This window comes from Acanthopagrus latus, chromosome 18, assembly GCF_904848185.1.
Source record: "Acanthopagrus latus isolate v.2019 chromosome 18, fAcaLat1.1, whole genome shotgun sequence".
Lineage (NCBI taxonomy): Eukaryota > Metazoa > Chordata > Actinopteri > Spariformes > Sparidae > Acanthopagrus > Acanthopagrus latus.
In genome coordinates, this window is record NC_051056.1 from 12,519,584 (window position 1) to 12,538,900 (window position 19,317).

The 19,317-nt window shown below is 39.4% G+C and overlaps 1 protein-coding gene across 5 annotated transcripts in view; it reads left to right on the forward strand.

The window, feature by feature from the left end:
* Nucleotides 1-637: 637 nt before the first annotated feature.
* LOC119007941 (gamma-aminobutyric acid receptor subunit alpha-2) overlaps nucleotides 638-19,317 on the forward strand; it is a 35,934-nt gene continuing 17,254 nt past the window's right edge. The window contains exons 1-4 of one of the 5 annotated variants that reach the window (XM_037077923.1): nucleotides 638-2,430; nucleotides 2,957-3,042; nucleotides 7,191-7,306; nucleotides 16,953-17,020. In XM_037077923.1, the coding sequence (XP_036933818.1) occupies nucleotides 2,293-2,430; nucleotides 2,957-3,042; nucleotides 7,191-7,306; nucleotides 16,953-17,020 (408 nt within the window). In that variant the 5' untranslated portion in view covers nucleotides 638-2,292. Of the gene's footprint in view, nucleotides 2,431-2,935; nucleotides 3,043-5,592; nucleotides 5,843-6,199; nucleotides 6,281-7,190; nucleotides 7,307-16,952; nucleotides 17,021-19,317 lie in introns of those variants that run through there. The other 4 variants (XM_037077924.1, XM_037077925.1, XM_037077926.1 and 1 more) reach the window with 4 other exon arrangements.

Consider the following 19,317-nt stretch of genomic DNA (forward strand, 5'->3'; position numbering starts at 1 on the left):
AAGTGTAAAACAACTTTGGGGCAAAAATGAGCTGTTTAGCTTCCACTGATCCCTCAAGGCAAATTATTTAGAATGCACCATCTGAGCACAATGTAAAGTGGAATGGCACTATGTAGAGTGCACATCCCTGCCAAGACCCAACAGTCTCCTTTATCTGCATCAAGTTGTCCTCACTTTACTTTTAGATATCAGATATCAGCCACCTAAATATGCTAGATTAAAAAAAATAAAAAATAATCAGCATCCATACAATATAAACAAACAAAAACAACAAAAATGTTGAAGATGTTAAAGACTCCATCCAAGTTCTGTTGAAAGCCCTTTAGTAGTTTTTGTGTAATCTTGCTGGCAAAAGAAAACAAAAAAATGACCATCCAGCCAAGAAAATACATTGATATGCAGTAAACATGGGTTTAGGGGGTCTCAGGGAGTCCGGTGCTGCTCTAAAGCAGTTTCCCATTTTTCTCTAGCTTGCCATCGACTTCCTGTTCTCAAGCTCATAGATAAAAATACATATTTTGACATCACTTAAACATGACTCATTACACTTTTTTTCTGCAAGAATTGAGCTCTTTATTAGTGTCATCAATCAAACATGACATACTCTCATCTGCCACTAAAGACATGTCTTTTGAAAGATATTGATAATAAAGTCTGTTATTATCAAACTGTAGCATTTCCTATTTTTTCTTCTTCGAGGTGTTGCTGTATACTGGTAAATATACACATTTTTTCAGGCTCAAATCTGATGATTTGCATGCTGGTTTCAGTCATTATTCACATGTATTATTACACACAAAAAAACTAGCCACATGTCGGATGGAGTTTCATTTCTTTAATAAAAGACATCTGTAGTATGTGGTGCTGAAAGGACAGCTCCCAAAAGTCGAGACAGGAGATCCACAACTCAAAACCCTATCCTGTAGTGTGGAAAGCACTCTGAAATGAACAGATGGTCTGCTTTGTGATTCATTTTATTTGTCCATTTCTGCTTTGAGGCAATCCAGAGACATAAACTGTCACGCTGTAAACAGTCTAACTACAATAGAACACGTGTTTGAAAAGGTTGGCTATTTCTACCACAATACACAGTCCTAGCAACAGCAAAGTGTCAAGAGGGCCAGCCTTTTCTCTCTATCTATCTATCTATATCTATATCTTGCATATGTCTGAAGTACATGAAGTAAAAAAAAAAAAAAAAACACCAAATACTAAACATAAAAATCCCTGACGAACATAAAGCTAGCACTTTTAGCTCAGAAGCTAATAAAGACTTTGGCTTTAAAAAGGGAGTAAAAACATCTTTTCAAATCAATTTTGAATCTTGGGGCTTCCATAGACTTGAATTACACCAGCCAAACTGTATTTAACTATTTTATGTTGTTTTTATCAGTTGTTTTATTAATCTTTAAAACAAGTCCCCATGTACTTCAGTTGTTTAGGAGAACACTGTGTTGCTGGGAAGCTCCAGAGAGGTTTCACTGACTCTGAAACTTCCATCGGCACGAGGGCGAGTCAATAATGACTGAATTTTCCATTTATGGTGACCTTCTCCTTTAAAGAGATGTCGGTCCTGGACTTGAGGTGCTGCTCCTTATCTACTCAACACAGCCATCAATCAGTACTTCAGATCAAACACAAAGAATTAATAATTTGGTTTTTTTTGGTGTATGAGGCTAAAAATGAAAAGAATATCAAGCCTCTGGCGTGTATTGACACACGCGCACACACATTGAAGCATGGTATCTGTCTCAATCCAGAATGGTTGAGCTCAGATTCTCCATTTCCAAACATGCCACTTCCATCACAACAATGCAAAGGGGAGCCTGACTTGTTGTGCATAATCAATATTGCTCTGTATATTGAGTGTGAGTGGAGGCAGCATTCATTAACATACATGCTCGCACGCCACGGTCTGAGCTGCAGGCTCAGGGCATACCACACCGTCTCTAGGACCCAGTGCGTCTCCTCCTCAGCCTTTGTAGTTTTTGTGTGGAGACGAGGGAGACTGAGATGTGCTTCTTGCTTATCACGATTCAACATCGAGCCCTTCGCCAGCTGAGAGGGGGGGGGAGCTGAACAGGGCAATTTGAAGGCAGGATCAGCTCCCACGTCCACGTCTGCTTGTTTTTATTCCATTATTTTGAAGAAATTCTTTTTTTATTATTAATTTTTTCCCCCATCTCATTGTTAATTTTTTTTTGCTTTTTTGTTTTTTTGTTTTCCTTTTTAATTTTGGGACACCATGAAAGCCAAGGCACTCCGGGTGCATTATTCCTGCCGGCCGGGACTATGATTTATCATCTTTGTTTTCATGACACACTTGCACTCACCCAGTCTCATCGGAGCAGGAGCTCGAGCGGCGATCTGTCTTTAACTTTCTTGCATCTTCGACGATTCCGGCTGCAGCAGGTACTTTCTGCACTTGAGGTGAGTCTGATCCATTTCTCACCATCTCTCTCTCTCTCTCTCAGACACAAAGACGTCTGTTTGATTATTGTTTATTGTCTTGGGGGGGGAGCGTGGGAGACGAGCTTCATGCTTCTTTCACGTTTTTTCTCAAATATGACTGGCCTTTTTTTTTTTTTTTTCCTTTTCTGTCTTTCTTTCTTTTTGTATATAAGGGTTTTTTTTTTCTTTTTAATCGACTTAATTCCAGGGGTGGCGGCTCCAAATCGGTGTACCGACTTGATCCAATATTTTTGGTAACAGTAATTTCGGTGAGTGGAGGCGTGGGACGTGTCAGTGAATACTAATTGCTGTCAGTGGCTGTCTCTGCTTTTTCTTCTTCTCCGTCTATTTTCCCCCTCCTCCACATCGCGTGTTAAAGGGAATCCCCCAGACCTAAGTGTTGGATGTAATGACTGATAAAATGCCACATATGAATCCAGTGGCACATCAAGCCGTTTAAATTGAGCTCCTCCATTCATTCCAGCGGCTGTCCTGCTGTGTGTAGGTGTTCGAAGCAGCCATGTGGAGCAGAGAGAGCGCTCCTCCACTCCTCATCTGCCTGCTGGCGCTCACAGCTCTCTGGAAAACCAGGTGAGTCTTCTTGAATGGGAGCCGCCTCAAGGCCGAGGATCACCCACAGTGTCCCTATTTATCAAGTTTTTTTTTTTTTTTTCTTTAATCAGGCCGGACTCATTATCAGTGGACACCACAAAGAGCAAGAGAGGGGCAGTTTTACTGCCCTCAGCATCCTTTAGTCTGACCATGAAAATAACCCTGGGGGCATGTGGGTAATTACCTTTGCTGGGGAAGTAGCCCAGGACTGCCTCTCTCACAATCTAGCCCACCTACAGTTTTCTAATGGAGGCCTATAAATGAGCAGCCATTGGTTGTGTTACACTAATAGGAGTGAAAAAAAAAACACACGACCAATAGATAAAACAGGATATGGATTGTTTTTTTTTAATAACCTATTCTAATTTAGGATAACAGCTTCCAACCAAAACCAAGCCAAATCAACCTTGAAGGGCAGTTTTATCACCAAATAGCCTTGAGGAGAATCCAAGCATTCCGTGAATAAATCAGAATCAGGTTTATTGGAAGGGAGGTTTTTAACATACGAGGACTTTGCTTTGTGTTTTTAGTGCCGAAAGGAAATCGCCAGGAAGGAAGTTAAAATTGGACGTTTTGCAACTTTCTCTCTGTTTAGGTTGAATTTTCTATTTCTCTTTTTGTCACAGCGCTGTTCATATGCTCTGTGTTTAGGTATAGGCACAAAAAAAAAACACCTGGAATGCGTCAGGGTTTGCCTTGAAAAACCTCTTTTGGTCCACACAATCATGGTTGGAAATATCTCCTGGTGTCAGTCACCAGAAAAAACAAATATCATCAGGTGTCCTTGCATAAATGCACTGGTGTGACTCAAACAGTGGTCAGCTGTTGGCCTGGAATAACACAGTCTCTGTCCCCTCCAACTCCTGATGTGACACTCAGCTAATAAGGATATAACGTGAATGTGATGTGCCATGTTTGCTACAAATGTCAGCCTTGGACATATCTGTAGTTTGCAGAAACATAAACTGCAAACATTGTATCCTTGCGACTGGACTCAATTTAGTGGCCTGCTGAGGGGAAGTTAAAACGGCGTCATGGGCAGAAGTTAGGCCAAAATTAGAATGAAGTTTCCAGGAAGTGTGATAAAGAAACCGCCATATATTTCTTAACTGCATTTTGGAAAATCGCATTATTGAATAATAATGAGGGGATTTTCAGTCAATTTTGGGATAATTATCCAGGAAATTTGGGGGGAATTTCATATAAAATTTCATATATAATTCTCGGTCATTACCACCTACTTACCATTACGTTTCCTAGACCTGTAAAATGAAGTTTTACTGTTTCTTGTAATACACAGAACAGCCCAGTCACCAGGATATTATGTTAAAGGTTAATGTTTCTGCAAACCACAGTAATGTCCAGGGTCGACATGTACCAAACATGGCATATCACATTCACATGGTACGGCAGGACGTAGCTGGAAGGGTGGCGGCGACATTACTAGCCAGGCTGTCAAATCGGTGACTAGAGCTGGAGTCACAACACTGGATTTTAAAGAAAACCAACTATTTTTCACAGGAAGTCAGGACATCTCCATCCCTGATGAACGAAACTATGCATTTTAAGCCAAAACATGTTCTTTACACCCTAACCAAGTGGTTTTTGTGCGTAAACCTAACCAGAGCGTAAATAAAGTAAAGAGAGAAAATTTTACCTAAAGAAAACATAAACGTCCAGTTTTAACTTATACAGTGTTCAGTGGAAACATACTTAACTAATATTCATTCTTTGGTTTGTTCTTACTGCTTAATAACCAACTCATTTCTATCCATCTTCCGCAGGTCGGTAAATTGAATTAACATTTTTTAACCATTTAGATTCTGACCAATTCAACAATCAACAATCAGTCTCTATCTTTCTTAATCTTTCGGGCAGCAGCTAAATTTAACTTAGTGGCCTGCCGAAGGGAAGTTGGACAGAAACGAGTTAGAATTTAAAAAAAATGTCATGATCAGCAAGAGTTAAGCAGATATTAAATAACGTCCTGAGGAAATGTTTGTGGTATTTTAGGGGAAATTTTCACAAGAAAATGTCACTTGGTAATTAACACCTATTTACCATGAAATCTGCTCATTAATGGATCATAAAAATAAAATAGAAAACAAAATAGAAAACATACAAACAATCTTACAAGAAAAACCTCAGGCCTTCTGTGAATATATGTCTGAAAATGTGTCTAACCTACATTGCAATTTTTTTTAAATTTTTTTTTTAACCCAGCTGGCACAAAGTAGGCATGCTGTTTTATCACACAGGACTTCTCACATTATCACATCAGGTGTAAAGGTGTCTCCTTTGATATTGGGAGTGACAGTGTAGGTCGTTTGAGCGCTTACACTAGATGACAGTTGACAAAAGAAAGAAACAGCCACCGTCAGAAGCATGTGAGGCAGTTTAAATAAGGCCACTGAACCCCCTCAAGGCCCCATTAGGTCCCCACTGACGTACGAATTCTAAAAACTTGTCTCGGACAGCCAAGTAGTGCATTTCATCAGTTAGTGCTAGCTCAAGGCTTGGGATCTGTTTCATGGGCAGACATTTAACATGTCACAGCAGAAAAACATTACTGGAAAAAAATAGAAGATTGACTTCTGTTTAGAGACTTTAGTATCCTGGTATTATAATGTTAAGATACGACATTTAACCAATTTTTTGATTTATTATTGAGAATTAGCCGTATCAGTTGGCATGGTGTTAAAATTAGATGTTATGTAGCAAACATGCTAGCGATGGTTGGTTTTCTGATATTTCCAACTATACATCCTGGAGGCTGGAGGTCTGTAGAATACAAAAACACCTCATATAAACGTAACTTAACTTAAACTTATAAGTCCATGTCAGTGTCTGTAATGGTTATGCATGACTTGATATGCTTTGGAAATGTCTTTGGCTTTAGAAAATCATAGCAGTGCAATCCAGTTTTAAAAGCTAATTTGACTAGCTAGCTGTCTAAAAACCAAGCAAGGTAGCTAGTTAGCTGTTTAGAGTGTTAGCCGACTAAAGTGAACTAGAAGCGATGAAATAAAGATTTGCCGAACAAATATGAATTGATCCCGGTTTATGGATAAAATGAAAGTTGAAGTTATTTTTTCCTCCACCTAAGCTTTCCTACTGCCCTCATCATGCTAACAGTTTTTGGGACAATTTAGCTCATTTACGTGCTGTCTGACGCAAGCTAATGGAGGCTAAAAACATGTTGGCTGTTGTGATATGGGTGAGACTTAAAATGTCGCTTAGTACTGTTGAGGTATACTTGAAATTAGTGCTGTCAAGAATATTGATATATCAATACATATAGATTATGAATATTTTTGTGGCAGTATCGATACACCAGCTGCGCTTCCTTGCTCTTCTCTCTGACAACGAGTTGACACACACTGCAGTGTCCATATCGTCGGCCTACTCTAGACACATTGACTCAGATGCTGTTGCGCATAACACAAAGAACAAAATTAAAGAAAATTAATCAATTATATTCACCTTTTGATAAAAAGCGAACATTTCACGCCCTAGATGTCAATTTTCCCTGCTAGTATCGAACATGACATGGATTATTGGTATTTTTCAAGAAATTATGGAGCTTAGAAATGCCACTCTCTTGACAACACTACGCGATCACTTAGTATTCTTAGTCTATAAAGCCATAACACCAGTAAATGGGCTATATTAATCCAAAATTTTCCCAGATGTGAATAATGACATAGGCTACCTTCCATTTCCCTGCTTGAAGTAAATAAGGCCACAACCTGAGGCTGTTCCACCAGAGCTCTCGACAGTGGTGATTATGACGAGGTTTAATGTGGGACCTTATCTGAATTTATTTACCATGAATCTCCAGTTCTGATTACATTTGCATATTCAGTTGTGTTTTGGCTCCGAGATCAGATGGCTCACAAATGTTCTGCCTTGAACTGGGTCATCCATGTGCCTGACAAACAATGTGTATGTGTGTGTCTGTGTCTGTGTGGGCATGTATCAAGTGTGCCAGATAAAAACGACCTCTTTTTCCTCATAACTCAGGCCTCTGAGGAAAACAGTGATGTCTCTAAAAACATTTAAAATGTAATCAGACTCTTTGTGGTTGAAGCGCCTTAGCTGGTTGTTACTGTGTGTTCATCGACTAGGTCAGTGAATGCCGATGCCGCATCTGATGCCTTTAAAACCAACATCACCCTGTTCACGCGAATCCTGGACAGCCTGTTGGACGGATATGACAACCGCCTACGGCCTGGTCTTGGGGGTAAGGAAATGATCTGCTAGCACAGGATGTGCAGAACTTTTCAAATGATGCCATCCACTACACTCATTTAAAACTTTTGTTCTCCCATTTTATTATGAAACCGCATGCGTCTCCTTAAAATGGGTGCTGGCTCATTTGGAGCGAGGACACTTCATTTAACATCAGCTTTTGTAGTACAGACAACCTTTGGCAGCAATCCCCTCAAGAATAAACTGACAAACACACTCAAATGACAAAACATTTAGGTTATATAACACTCACTCCACTTCCTGGAAAGTAACAGCAGCCAAACTGGCCACATTTAACCCCACAGAGGGCTATATTCTCGCTTGAGTTTTACTGGAATATGCCCGCTGAAATAAACCTTTGATGCAGAACCACACTGCAGTTATGACCTATCTTGTTTCAGGGTCAGTCTCTTTCTGCTGTGTGGTTGTAGTAGTAGTTCAACTAAAATAATATGTAGAGGCTTGATATTGTAATGCATTTTTTATCGTTATGTAGCGCCTTTTTTGGGTCAATCTTTTTTCAAAACATGCAGTGTAAAAACATGTTTTTTTTTCTCAGAAATGTAAAGTGTGTACAAAGTATACATAATTTATAATTCCGTTAGTGTTATGGTAGCATCATGAAAACACTTACATTTTACGCTTTTATGCGTGTAGATGGCTCTTGGCTCGTGGTACATTGTTCTCAGGCAAAGATGCATTAGACTCAAGTCCAAATCAATGGAATATGATCCTGCTGTTACCCATTCTGATTGATCATTGTACCAGAATTGTCCATCAGGACAGGGTGGATCATAGACAGCTGCAGAAGATGGATAACCTTACACAAGCGAGTGATTAAGGCAAAGCAGTCGATTCACTTATGACTTGTTACGTATTCTGTGTTAGGTGTGATAAAGTGTTATGAATGCTTGTGTATACCTCCTTCAAATCAAGTATCACCAGTAGTTGTTTTGTTGGATTATAGTTGCTCATGAGACATTGTTATGTAAGAAATCCATGGTATAGAGCGTGCAGGGGAAAGTTGAGGAAATGTTTACCCAGAGTCTCCGGTGCTGCTCAGAAGCTTATTTGTTATTTTGACCTGGAATCCTGGATCAGTAAATGGTGTCCACCATGCACTCAGTATAACCAGGATGTTGATGTTGTCCCTAAGTTTCTTCTTTATATGACTGCATGGTGCTTAAAGTGTAGAATATTCTCTGACCTAATAGTCATTATGTCACCTCAAACTTTGTGTATAGTCTCACACAACATTATTTATAAAGGTTTTTTGTCTGGAGTAAAACACAGAAAATGTAGTTTATAAGAACTGATCTCATCGGTTCTCATTAACGTGCGCACACAGCCATGGTTGGTACCTACGTGTTGGGGACAAATATTCAGACCGACCTCAATGTCAGCGGATTTGACAAATGAAATCCTTTGTTAAAGCTGATACCCAGGTAAAGATGGGAGAAAACCTTATCAGTTTAGTCTCAAAGCATCAAATACTGTATGGCAAACTATGACTTTCTCAACAACCAAGTCAAGGACAATACTGTATATGGCTTGAGATCTCCCAGCAGCTGGGATACAATGAAGATGGTAATGTAGCTGATATTCACCTGATTACATTATACGCTGGCCATGGAAACTGGCTTTTGGATGCAGGGGGATCTTATTGGTCCTCACTCAGCATGAAGTGTTCTTATTAACATTTCCACAAATGGGGAGGATGGGGACGCAAATGGAACACAGCAAGGCAGCTAATTCGCACTGGACAAGATGTGCATAGTTGTCATGCAACAAAATTGAATGTGGATTCTCCGTATTGCAGCACCGTATGCTCTGAAGCTTTGGGGTTAGTGGGGAAATTGTATCTTGCATTTATCTGATTGGCTCTTCTGATCGGCCTTTAGAATACCAATCAAACCATTTGAAATGAATATTTACTTACAATAATAGTGTCAATCAATCATAGTCATTCTCAAAAGGTAGAGCATCAATTTTGAATAGAAATACAATGACTCACCCAAAAATGTCATAAATCCTTATTAATCTATTAAGGCGTTGTTCTTCCAACAGCAGCCAGGATATTTTATTACACTATTGAGTTCTCATCAAATGACAGTTAGTGTAAACTGCACTACATTTTCAGTGTTTTGTCATCACTGGATGCTGCAAGGTGCACAGCCTGAGAGTTTTAGCCTCGCCGTCATCATTGGCATGAATGTTGGTTCAATGGAAATCTTCCAAGGCACCACTGCAAAGGGTAGGAAAATGGTTATGGCACATCACAAGGTTAGGAAAACTGTGTTTCTCCTATATTTAGGTGATTTTGTGAAAGTCTGAAAGCATTTCCTCCCATACTTTGAACTAAATTTGCATTAAAACGTGAAGCACATGTTCCCTCAACCTCCCAACCTGCAGTCTGTGTGTATGTATCATATATGGAATTTTGTTTGAGGGACTGCATATTGTTTCAACAAAAGTTTTTAAAAAAGATTAAAAACAATGTTTAATATAAAATATGCAGTACATTCTTTACATCACAGTAAAGTCAAGCCTGAGTGTCTGAGAGAATTTGATGAATTTCGAGCTACATGAGAATGACGTGCTTCACTATTTCTCTGTTCCTATTACAACACACAAAAAGACATTTGATGAAAATTGCATCTTCGCCCGTGGTCTCCACGGCTACAGCGAATCCTTCTCCATCCTCACCTCTCCCATCATCCTCCATGTTTGGCATCTCATTTCCAGCTGGCCCCTCACCCCAAAGCTGAGATCCTCCCTCAGGATTTGCTGCCATTTGAAATTCAAATTCCTGGGGCCATCAGCCCAGCCCAGAAGCTGCCATATGGGGAACAGACCTCCTTTAGCTTGGCAGCGCTCAGCCTGTGCAACTGGACCTACAGTAATAGTGCTGCTTATTTAATGTTTGGCGTATTGCTAGAGTGTAGCTCAGATGCATATAAATATTGCACCGAAATGTAAACTTAATGCATCCCTGAAAAATATCTACATTGATTATGATTCTTGCCTTTTTTTTAATTTGGCCCTTCTGACAAGGCGTGTGTATTCCACTGGATATTAAAAGATTGAATCAATGAAACTGTATTGACACTGACTGACAAATTAAATTAACTAATGATTCTCCACCAGCAGATGGGCTGTAGAAGTGATCATCTTGAAGACAGACTTACTGAAGGGGAGATCAGCGCTCTGAAATAAAACATTTAAATAAAACATTCAAACATAAATTAGGCGCTTTCATCTGAAGTGTCTTTGAGTAGCACAAGCACATATGTCTGTATCAGAATTTCTGTCCCAGTTGGAGCCAAACCGCGAGCTGTAGCAGCACACTGTACTCATTAATGTACACAGGGACAACTTCGAGGCGCAGAATGCACTCGAAAAACAGAAAAATTACATCAGATGGAATTTTCCACATTGTGGACGTGTTAGATCTGTAAGTCACATCTGTGGGAGAAACATGTTGACGCTTCAGTGGACCCTGGTCTATAACATATTTGTAATGGCTGGAAAAAAGCCCCATCACAGCTGAACAAGTGTGTTCACTCATACATACAGCAGAGTCAGGGAGTTGGTCCCGTTGACAGTTTTCATGGTTGAAGTAGTCTGACGTCAAAATAAGTCTGAATCCCAACGTGTTCATCGTTCTGTATGAAATACTAACTCTTTAGACATTATCTACATACATGAAATCATTTTCATTCATAGACTTAAACACTTTCCTGTCCAGTGTCTCTGTATAATTATCTTCCACAAGGGTTAGGATTAGGGTCAGTGGTCTCCATAGAAAACAGCAGTTGGATGCACCAATGGGGTGTGGACAAAATAGTGGTGTCATTGTCTAACGTCATGCCGTTACAAAACCGCAGCTTATAGACTAGAATGATACCAGTTTCAATTAAAATGAAACATTAAAGCTGCAATATGTAAATTTTACCCACCTTCAAATTCATACTCAAACACATGGGGGGCAACAAATCACCAGAGTAACTGCTAACTGCTCCTAGCTTGGCAATTTGAGTATCTAAATGTGCAATGTTGTAAATACCTTTGGAGTTTTTGTTTCCTATTTATAATGTGTATAATGTTTTTATATTGGGAGTGTTGGTGTTTTTACCATGAGCAAAGGAGCTTTAGACCAGGATCTTTCTGGGCTAGCGGGTTAATATGCTAAATTCTAGTACATTTATTTGTTTTCAACAAAAAATGTTACATATTGCACCTTTGATAGCTACATCAAGGTGGAATCATTCTAGCAGCTGATACCAAAGATTGGATTAGATCGCACCCGGCGATCCTATACCAAGGTCAGACATGTACTGTTGAGATGTGACACTCAAATCTATCGAGACGAGCCATCTGCTGGGTCTCCATGCGGCGAACGAGAGACGCCAGTTGAAATGTTTCCCAGCCTCCACTGATAATCAAATGATGAAGATGGAAAAGATGAAATCTAGGGCAGGGGTTTTCAACATGAACCCGCATGGTCCCTCGAGGCTACTAGAAGGTTTCAGGGCAGTGAGAAAAAACAAAACAACTGTAATCATTTCAACAATGAATGAATTACCGTGTGGGTTCAGGCGGCGCATTTCTCTTGAACTTATTTATAGAAAATACAAAATAAATAAATAAATAATCATGGCGATATTGCTTTCAGAAGCAAAAGAAAAAACAAAAAAAAAACAACTATATTAATGAAAAGTAGAGCATATAATGTTACTACTGTGGACATAATTGCCCTAACTGGTCTAATCCCACATTATTCTTCAAACTCGTTGTATGCATTTGGTTTCCCTCACTTTCACTGAAATCAAGCCAGGCTGTAGAGAGTGAATGCAGAACACACGGCCGCTCCCTCATCATCATTAGTGTGACTGGAAGGCAGCTCACTTCTGTTCATATTCACACTTCTGCTACAGATTTTTTTTTTCCACCCAAAAAAAATGTCATCCAACTATGACTCCATGCTCTGAGCTCTAACTTTTTTCTGGCTTTAAAGTTGTACCAAGCGAGATTTCCATGTCATTATCCTCCACCAAAAAGAATTGATTAATGTTACTGCTCCATCGTTGGAGTATATTAAGAAACCTAAACACAAACAAGCTTCTCAGGTGTCTTTGATAGACGTCATCCTGAACTCTGTGGTTACTATTGTCTAAACTTGTAAACATCGATCATCGATGTGTTTGTGGTTTTTGTTGTTCAGAATCACTCCGGTATGTTCAAGATACTTCCAGGACAGGTGGACCGGCACCAGTGAAGGAAACCCTGCCAGTTGTATAAAGTTTCATATCATTTTTACACAACTCTAGTATTCTCTGTGATATTTCCTTTATTTAAATAGGCATTGTTGAACATTTATGTTGTTTGCACTGTGGCTAATACTGTGACGTCTTTTGGCCAGATTCCGCTTGGACTCTTTGATTCGCTGAGCGGTGATCTTGGTGCCAACATGACTTTCCCTGTTCATGTAACTGGAAGAACTGCAGTGTCTGCTTAGTCAGCTTAAAAAGCAAGCAGTGCTAACCATGCAGCAACATTAAACACTTCACCTACAGTACAAGACATCAGCTGTTAGGACATTTAATTGAAAACCTGTAATGAAGTTTCTTTAATCACCGCTGGAGTAACCAGCAGCAGGGAGCTTCACAGATTGTAAATTTAAGTGCTGCTATAAAACTTATGACAGTTTGATCATGCTAGTCAAATCAGACTTGGCTAATAAAGATTCCATCTTTCCGGACTGATGTCTTTCACCCATCCCACTGTCTTTGATGATGCTCTTTATCTCTGTTCCAAACTGGCAAGAAGTGAAGTTGACATTTGGGTAGTTTCACAGCGGGATGCACTGTCCCTCAACACAGGCAGGTTTCGTCTGACCGATTAAACATGGTTCAGCAGGCCCATCTGCACCATATGATTCAGATTATATTAAAAGCACATGTTTGTGACTGCTCTTGCTGAATAAATGAACTTTAGGTATTGTTCTTGTCCCTATAAATAAGTGTCCTAATGTCCCCGGGCATTAAATGCACTCTGGATATTTTTAAATAGTAAACACATATCTTTCCCGAGGGCTGTGCTTTTGTAGGTTTGCTACTGCGAAGATGCATCATTTGTACAAATATGGTTAGTTTTGCTTGTGAATTCACTCCGCTCATGCAAAGCTAATGGTCTGGAGCTGTCATTTGGTGGTGGATCTGGTTTTCCACAGACCTCCTTTTATTGTTTAGCCCTGTGTTTTTTTTGCTTTGTTTTTTATTGCTGTGATATGACAAAAATCCTTTTGTGCTCACTGTAGCAGCTGAATGTTGAGTTTTATGTTATGAATTTCAACAACTGACAAGAAGCCTGCATACATATAGTATACTGTATATATACGTACTTACAAATAACAGCAAATCCATGACGGAGTAAAATGTGAAAATATTTTGGCTTTTCCTATGTTTCCACCTGCTGCAGATGTCCGACTCTTTGTCACAACAATGTCAAACACTGGGACCACTGGCTAACTGAGCTGTGAGACTAATCAGCCAAAGGTAGCTAGCAAAGGACAGCAGCTGCTGGTTATTCTGATGATACGCTATTTTATGGAGCTACCGTCAAATTCTGGCTGCATCACACAAATAATACCTTTAACGACAAGATTCAATGTAATGGCATTAAGTACTAGCTGTGCCTGAAATTATTCACTACTCTATACAGTACTTGGAATTCAGTGGAGAGGACTAAACAGCCTGTCAGATGGCAAAATAGATTAAAGATTAAAATGTATGATGGTAGCTGGCTCATTGATAGTGAACACAGATTTACGACTTTTTGTTATTATTGCACTGTGAGATAATTCATCCATGTAATGATATTCAGACAACACAACAAATTGCTGACACACAATATAAGTGATGGTAACAGTAACAAATCTCAGACACACTGAGAGGTTCACTAGGTACAGTACACCCTACGCAAGTGATAAAATGGAGCATATTGCATCTTTGTACATGCAGAAGCATTGTAGTGTGACTGTGTTTAGTGTCACGCACGTTTTATACTGAGGTGGTGTTTCTCTTTAATAAATCAAACTAATGGAGGCCCCAGAAAAAAAACCCTGTTCATTGTAAATCAGCCGATTCACAGACAAAGGCCTGGTTAACATAAATAAATGCACCTCAGCGTTTTGCTAAATGGATTGCAACCTGCCACCTCCTCTGGATTTACATAACCTTATAAATAAGAAAGTGTTTTCATAATACGTCTTGTTAGAGGGACGTGAACGGCGCCTCACCCCGCCATGCATGAGAGCACTTTACCGAGGAGTAATGATCTCTTCAGATTGTATGTGAGACGCTGTTTGCTGTGTAGTACAGAGTGTGGAGTAAAACGTGAAAGCTTTTTGAATTGACCGAGCATGAGAGATGGAGCCTCAGTAATTATTGAAAGAGACAGAGTGTAGAGAAAGCAAATGGACCTGATGCAGCAGCGCTGATGCAGCAGCGCATTATCACTTGAATAGGAAGCATGGGAGGCTTTACTCTTCCTATCTGTCGCATCAGTGTGAACATTTAGGATAAATTTCACACGCTTAAAATCTTGGCTCACTTGCCAAATTTAATCTTGCAAGAGTTCCTCCTGAACTGGTTTGTACAAGTCAGGTATAGGTGAACTGAGTCTGCATGCAATTCATCTGATTTGCGAACAAATGACAGTGGAAGGAAATAAGACAGATTTATGGAGATCAGCAACAGTCGGAGTTCTTCATGAATTATTGGAAGCTGTATAGCTTTTGGAAGAAATTCAATTTTTAATTGTACTGAGCTGCTTGAGCATAATCAGAATGTCTTGTTTTTACTTTAATTGGCAGACGAAAGACATTAATTTGATCTGTTATTTAATTAATGATCTGTAAGATATCGAGATATCGTTATCCAAGTCGATTATGTTATTCTTAGGTTCAATTGTTTGTCATTGAACAGCTCAGTGTTGTATAACAGAATGCAAGCTGTAGTCCGTTATGCCACGCAAGAAAAAGCTATATGTGATGATGGAGTGTTGAGGATGAATTGAGGAGTCTCACAGTCTGAGGAAAGACGCTGCTCTGTAGTCTGGTGGTACGGCAGGGGATACTTCTCTATTGTTTGCCAGATGTCAGCAGGGTGAACAGACTGTGGCGGGGTGGGTCTTGTCTTTTTGTATCTTCACATCACTGATGTCACTGATGCTCTGTAGATAGTACCAGTGATGTTCTGGACGGTGTTAATGACCTGCTGCCGATCTTTGCTGTATGAACTATGCCAGTACAGGTAGGACAGCAGTACGTGTGGCACTTACTGTGCTGCTGCTGTCAGAAATACAAGAGAAGATCAACTTGTATATCTGATTCCAGTGCAGCCAAACAACCTCCTGTTGTTTGGATGATGATGTCAGCCAAAAATTGGACATTTTCCATCATGCCATGAGGAATGGCAATCTTCGGTGCGTTCATATCCGTCATGTCGGAATCTGGGAACAACATGGACACCAACATTAAGTTTTGCATTTTATCACTCAGAGCTTTAAACATATTGACGGCTTGACTATACAACACATGACTTTGGTAAAAGTTTCTGATCATCCACCCAATGTTCACTTTCATCCACCATGTTCAGCATCATTTAAAGTCAACTCGGCAACTCATGCACCAACGTCTTCTCAGACTTTACAAGCTGCTTGTCTAACCTGGGAAGACATTTTCATACAGTCTCAAAAACATTTTTTCTGATCATTTCAACAGCACATGAATGCACCGCAAATAGTTTCCAGCAGGGCACAGTTGGTCACCTTGCTAAGGACTTCATTAAATTGTCATATTCTGTAGGATTCCTATACAAGGATACAGATGTTGTATTGTTTTTGTGACTATCTTTTCAGACCTGCACCTAGTCTCTTTGACTGAATGACACTGGAGTCATAATGAGGTGGTCAGGATAGATGATGGCATTGCAGTGTTCACATCCAATCTGTGATCAGCACAGCACTTTTGTTAAGTTTGAAGAAAGACTTATTTTGTCGGTTTGTTAAACACCTGTATGTACTTTAAAGAGTGTCACAAGAAGAATTTGTGCCCATGTACATGAATGCTTTAGGTTACATTCCTCACTATTTCACAACCCGTGGTGTTACTAGGTCGGATGTGCAGCTCTTCAACTTTGTCTTCTTCTGTTCTGTTACTTCCTGTAATATTTCAGTCTGACCAGGGAAATGACCTCGTCTCGTCTCGTCTCATCTCGTCTCGTCTCGTCTCATCTCGTCTCCCAGCTCTGTTTAACAATAAAAGCCTTCCCGTGTTTTGCCGGTTGAATGGTTTTAATGTGACCCAGCAACAGATTTAATTAACAGCAACTTAATACATCTCTAGTACCACTGAAGTCAGCCATGCATACAGTAGGTAGGTAATGTGAATCCCTCACAGGATTGACAATTGAAAGCAATAAAAATGACTTATATTAAAATTAATAGCATAAAAGATATATCATGAAAATCTTAAGGATTATAAGATTAATACCCCTGTTTTGGTTTTGCAGTATCGCAACTTTGTTTTACCCCTTTGGGTGTTTTGATGACTCTAACTGTTGTCTGTTATCCAGACAGGATAACTGAGGTGAAGACAAACATCTACGTCACCAGCTTCGGACCAGTTTCAGACACAGACATGGTGAGAGCATATATTGGACATTTATTCATTGTGTTTAATTATTCACCCACATCTGCGCTGTCTTATAAACAGACCGACCACCTCCACAGCCGACGGACTTGTGTTTCCCTGTAACACAAACTTTATGGAAGAAAAGACCCTATTTCTTCTGCTTTATTTTTAGTTTCATCACAGCGTTCCCTCCTTTCATAATTGCATCATGTCCCTCTCTCCCCACGCGCAGCACACTACTGAGGTGGGACGAGTCTTCCACACTACAGCACGATGTCTATTCATCTGACAATTTTCATCTTATAAATTATTGAAAGTCCTCTTGTTATTCTAGTCACTCCTTTGTTTATCCTGGGCTTTCCTGTTTATCATTCTGAAGCATGCGCCCACCTTCACATCATATCATCAGCGTCCCCTCTATTGTTGAAGACCCATTTTCCAAGTGATTGATCTATTGATTTAACAGTTATGATGTTGGAGTTCAATGCAGTGGCCTCTGAAAGATATGTAAACTAGAGAGCCCTCAGCAAAACATAAACCGCGTTTGTGGAACAGGTTTCTGACAGAAGGATAAAATCGTTTAGACTAGAAAAAAATATAAAAATAATCGAATGGCGGAAGTCCCAGTTCCAGATCACCACCCACATCTGATCTGTCCACTTAATTTCAGCCAAAGTATTCCTTGTGCCTCTTTGCCTTTTTTTAAAAAAAAAAAAAATTAAAAAATTAAAAAATCTTGCAAGCAAACAGATGGACAGAGGCGAAAAACATGATCACCTTCAGTTTCACTGGCAGAGGTCATCACTGAGTAGCATTACAGCCTAAAGCCAAAATAAATGAGCCACTTACATGTCAGAATTAAAGGATCCATAGAGTAAGATCGTCACAACATGTTCTCAGGTATAAAAAAAAAAAATGAAATAAAGTAAAATTAACATTATGGTGTAACAAAATTGGACACAAGGCTCCAAATCTATGATTTCTTTCAGGTTTAAGTCTTGCACAGTGTGAAATATTCTCCTGATTTATTGATTCAGACGCTGTGGGGCAATTCAGCTGATTGCTGAGGTGCTAGCTTTATAGGATTTATAGGATATTTAAGATTTATAGAAAGTCTACTCACAGTGAAAGCTGTAAAATGTACTAAAAATAATCAGTAGAAGAAGAAATATTTGTGTATAGCTTCAAAAGAGCAGTAGCCAAACAACCAGGTCAATCATAACTTACAAGTTTAAGAGGAATAAGCAAATCTGGCTTCAGCTGCACAGATAAAACTTGTCAGAAGGATGGATTTATTGTTGATGTTGGTCTTTTCATGAGATTTGTTGACCTTGTGAAGAACTAGAATGGCACTCAGTAGTGTGCGTACTTCTGCCAAGGCCCAATAGTCCCCTTTAATTCAATCAAGCCTAATTCAATATCAGATAAAACATATTCAGATCCACTAGAACCAGACCAACATCAAATTGTACTCACTCATAGATACCAACCACCTAAATACATTACATTTTCTTCATCAAGATCAATGTATTATTTCCTGAGAAATAATGAAAATGTCAAGTAAAAGCAGCTTGCAGCGTTCAAGAAAGCAAGAAAAATTCCAGGATTCATTAATGGGGTCCATTCTCAGCCGAGACCCAGCCTCCATCCAAGTTTAGTGGAAATCCGTGCAGCAATTATTGTGTAATCCTGCTGACAAACCAACACACTAACAAACAGACATGGACAAAACATAACCTGCTTGGTCGAGGTAAACAATAGAAAATATCACCAAATTGATCATTGGCTAAATCCTCAGGTTAGCCAAGATTATTTGAAAGGGAAAAAAAGAGAATGGTAACTGTTTTAAGCATCTATCACTGTGGAGCCCCAGGGAAAAATAATTTAAAATATAAGTTGAGGCAAAATTTCCCTACATTGTGAGCTCTTTTTTTATTTAGGGGATAGCTAACAGTGTTGTAGAATGAATTGTGCAGACTTGAACGACCTATGTACTGAATGTAATACTGATATACTGTATATATATATATTTTTTTCAGATGCCACCTCGGGAATCTGTATATTTGATTGACTGCTTGTATTTACTGACTTGACACAAATTGTAACAAAGGAGAATGGTGTTTTTTGCCTTAAAATAAAGCCATTAGTTTTGGCTTCAGTGGACAGATCCAGTGTCTCAGGATCTAAATGTCAGCGGCCTTTCAACTGTGAAAGGGAAAAAAAAAACTCTGGAGGAATGTATTTCTCTCTGAATTTCTCTCTCTCTCGCTGGCACTAAACACACACACACACACACACACACACTC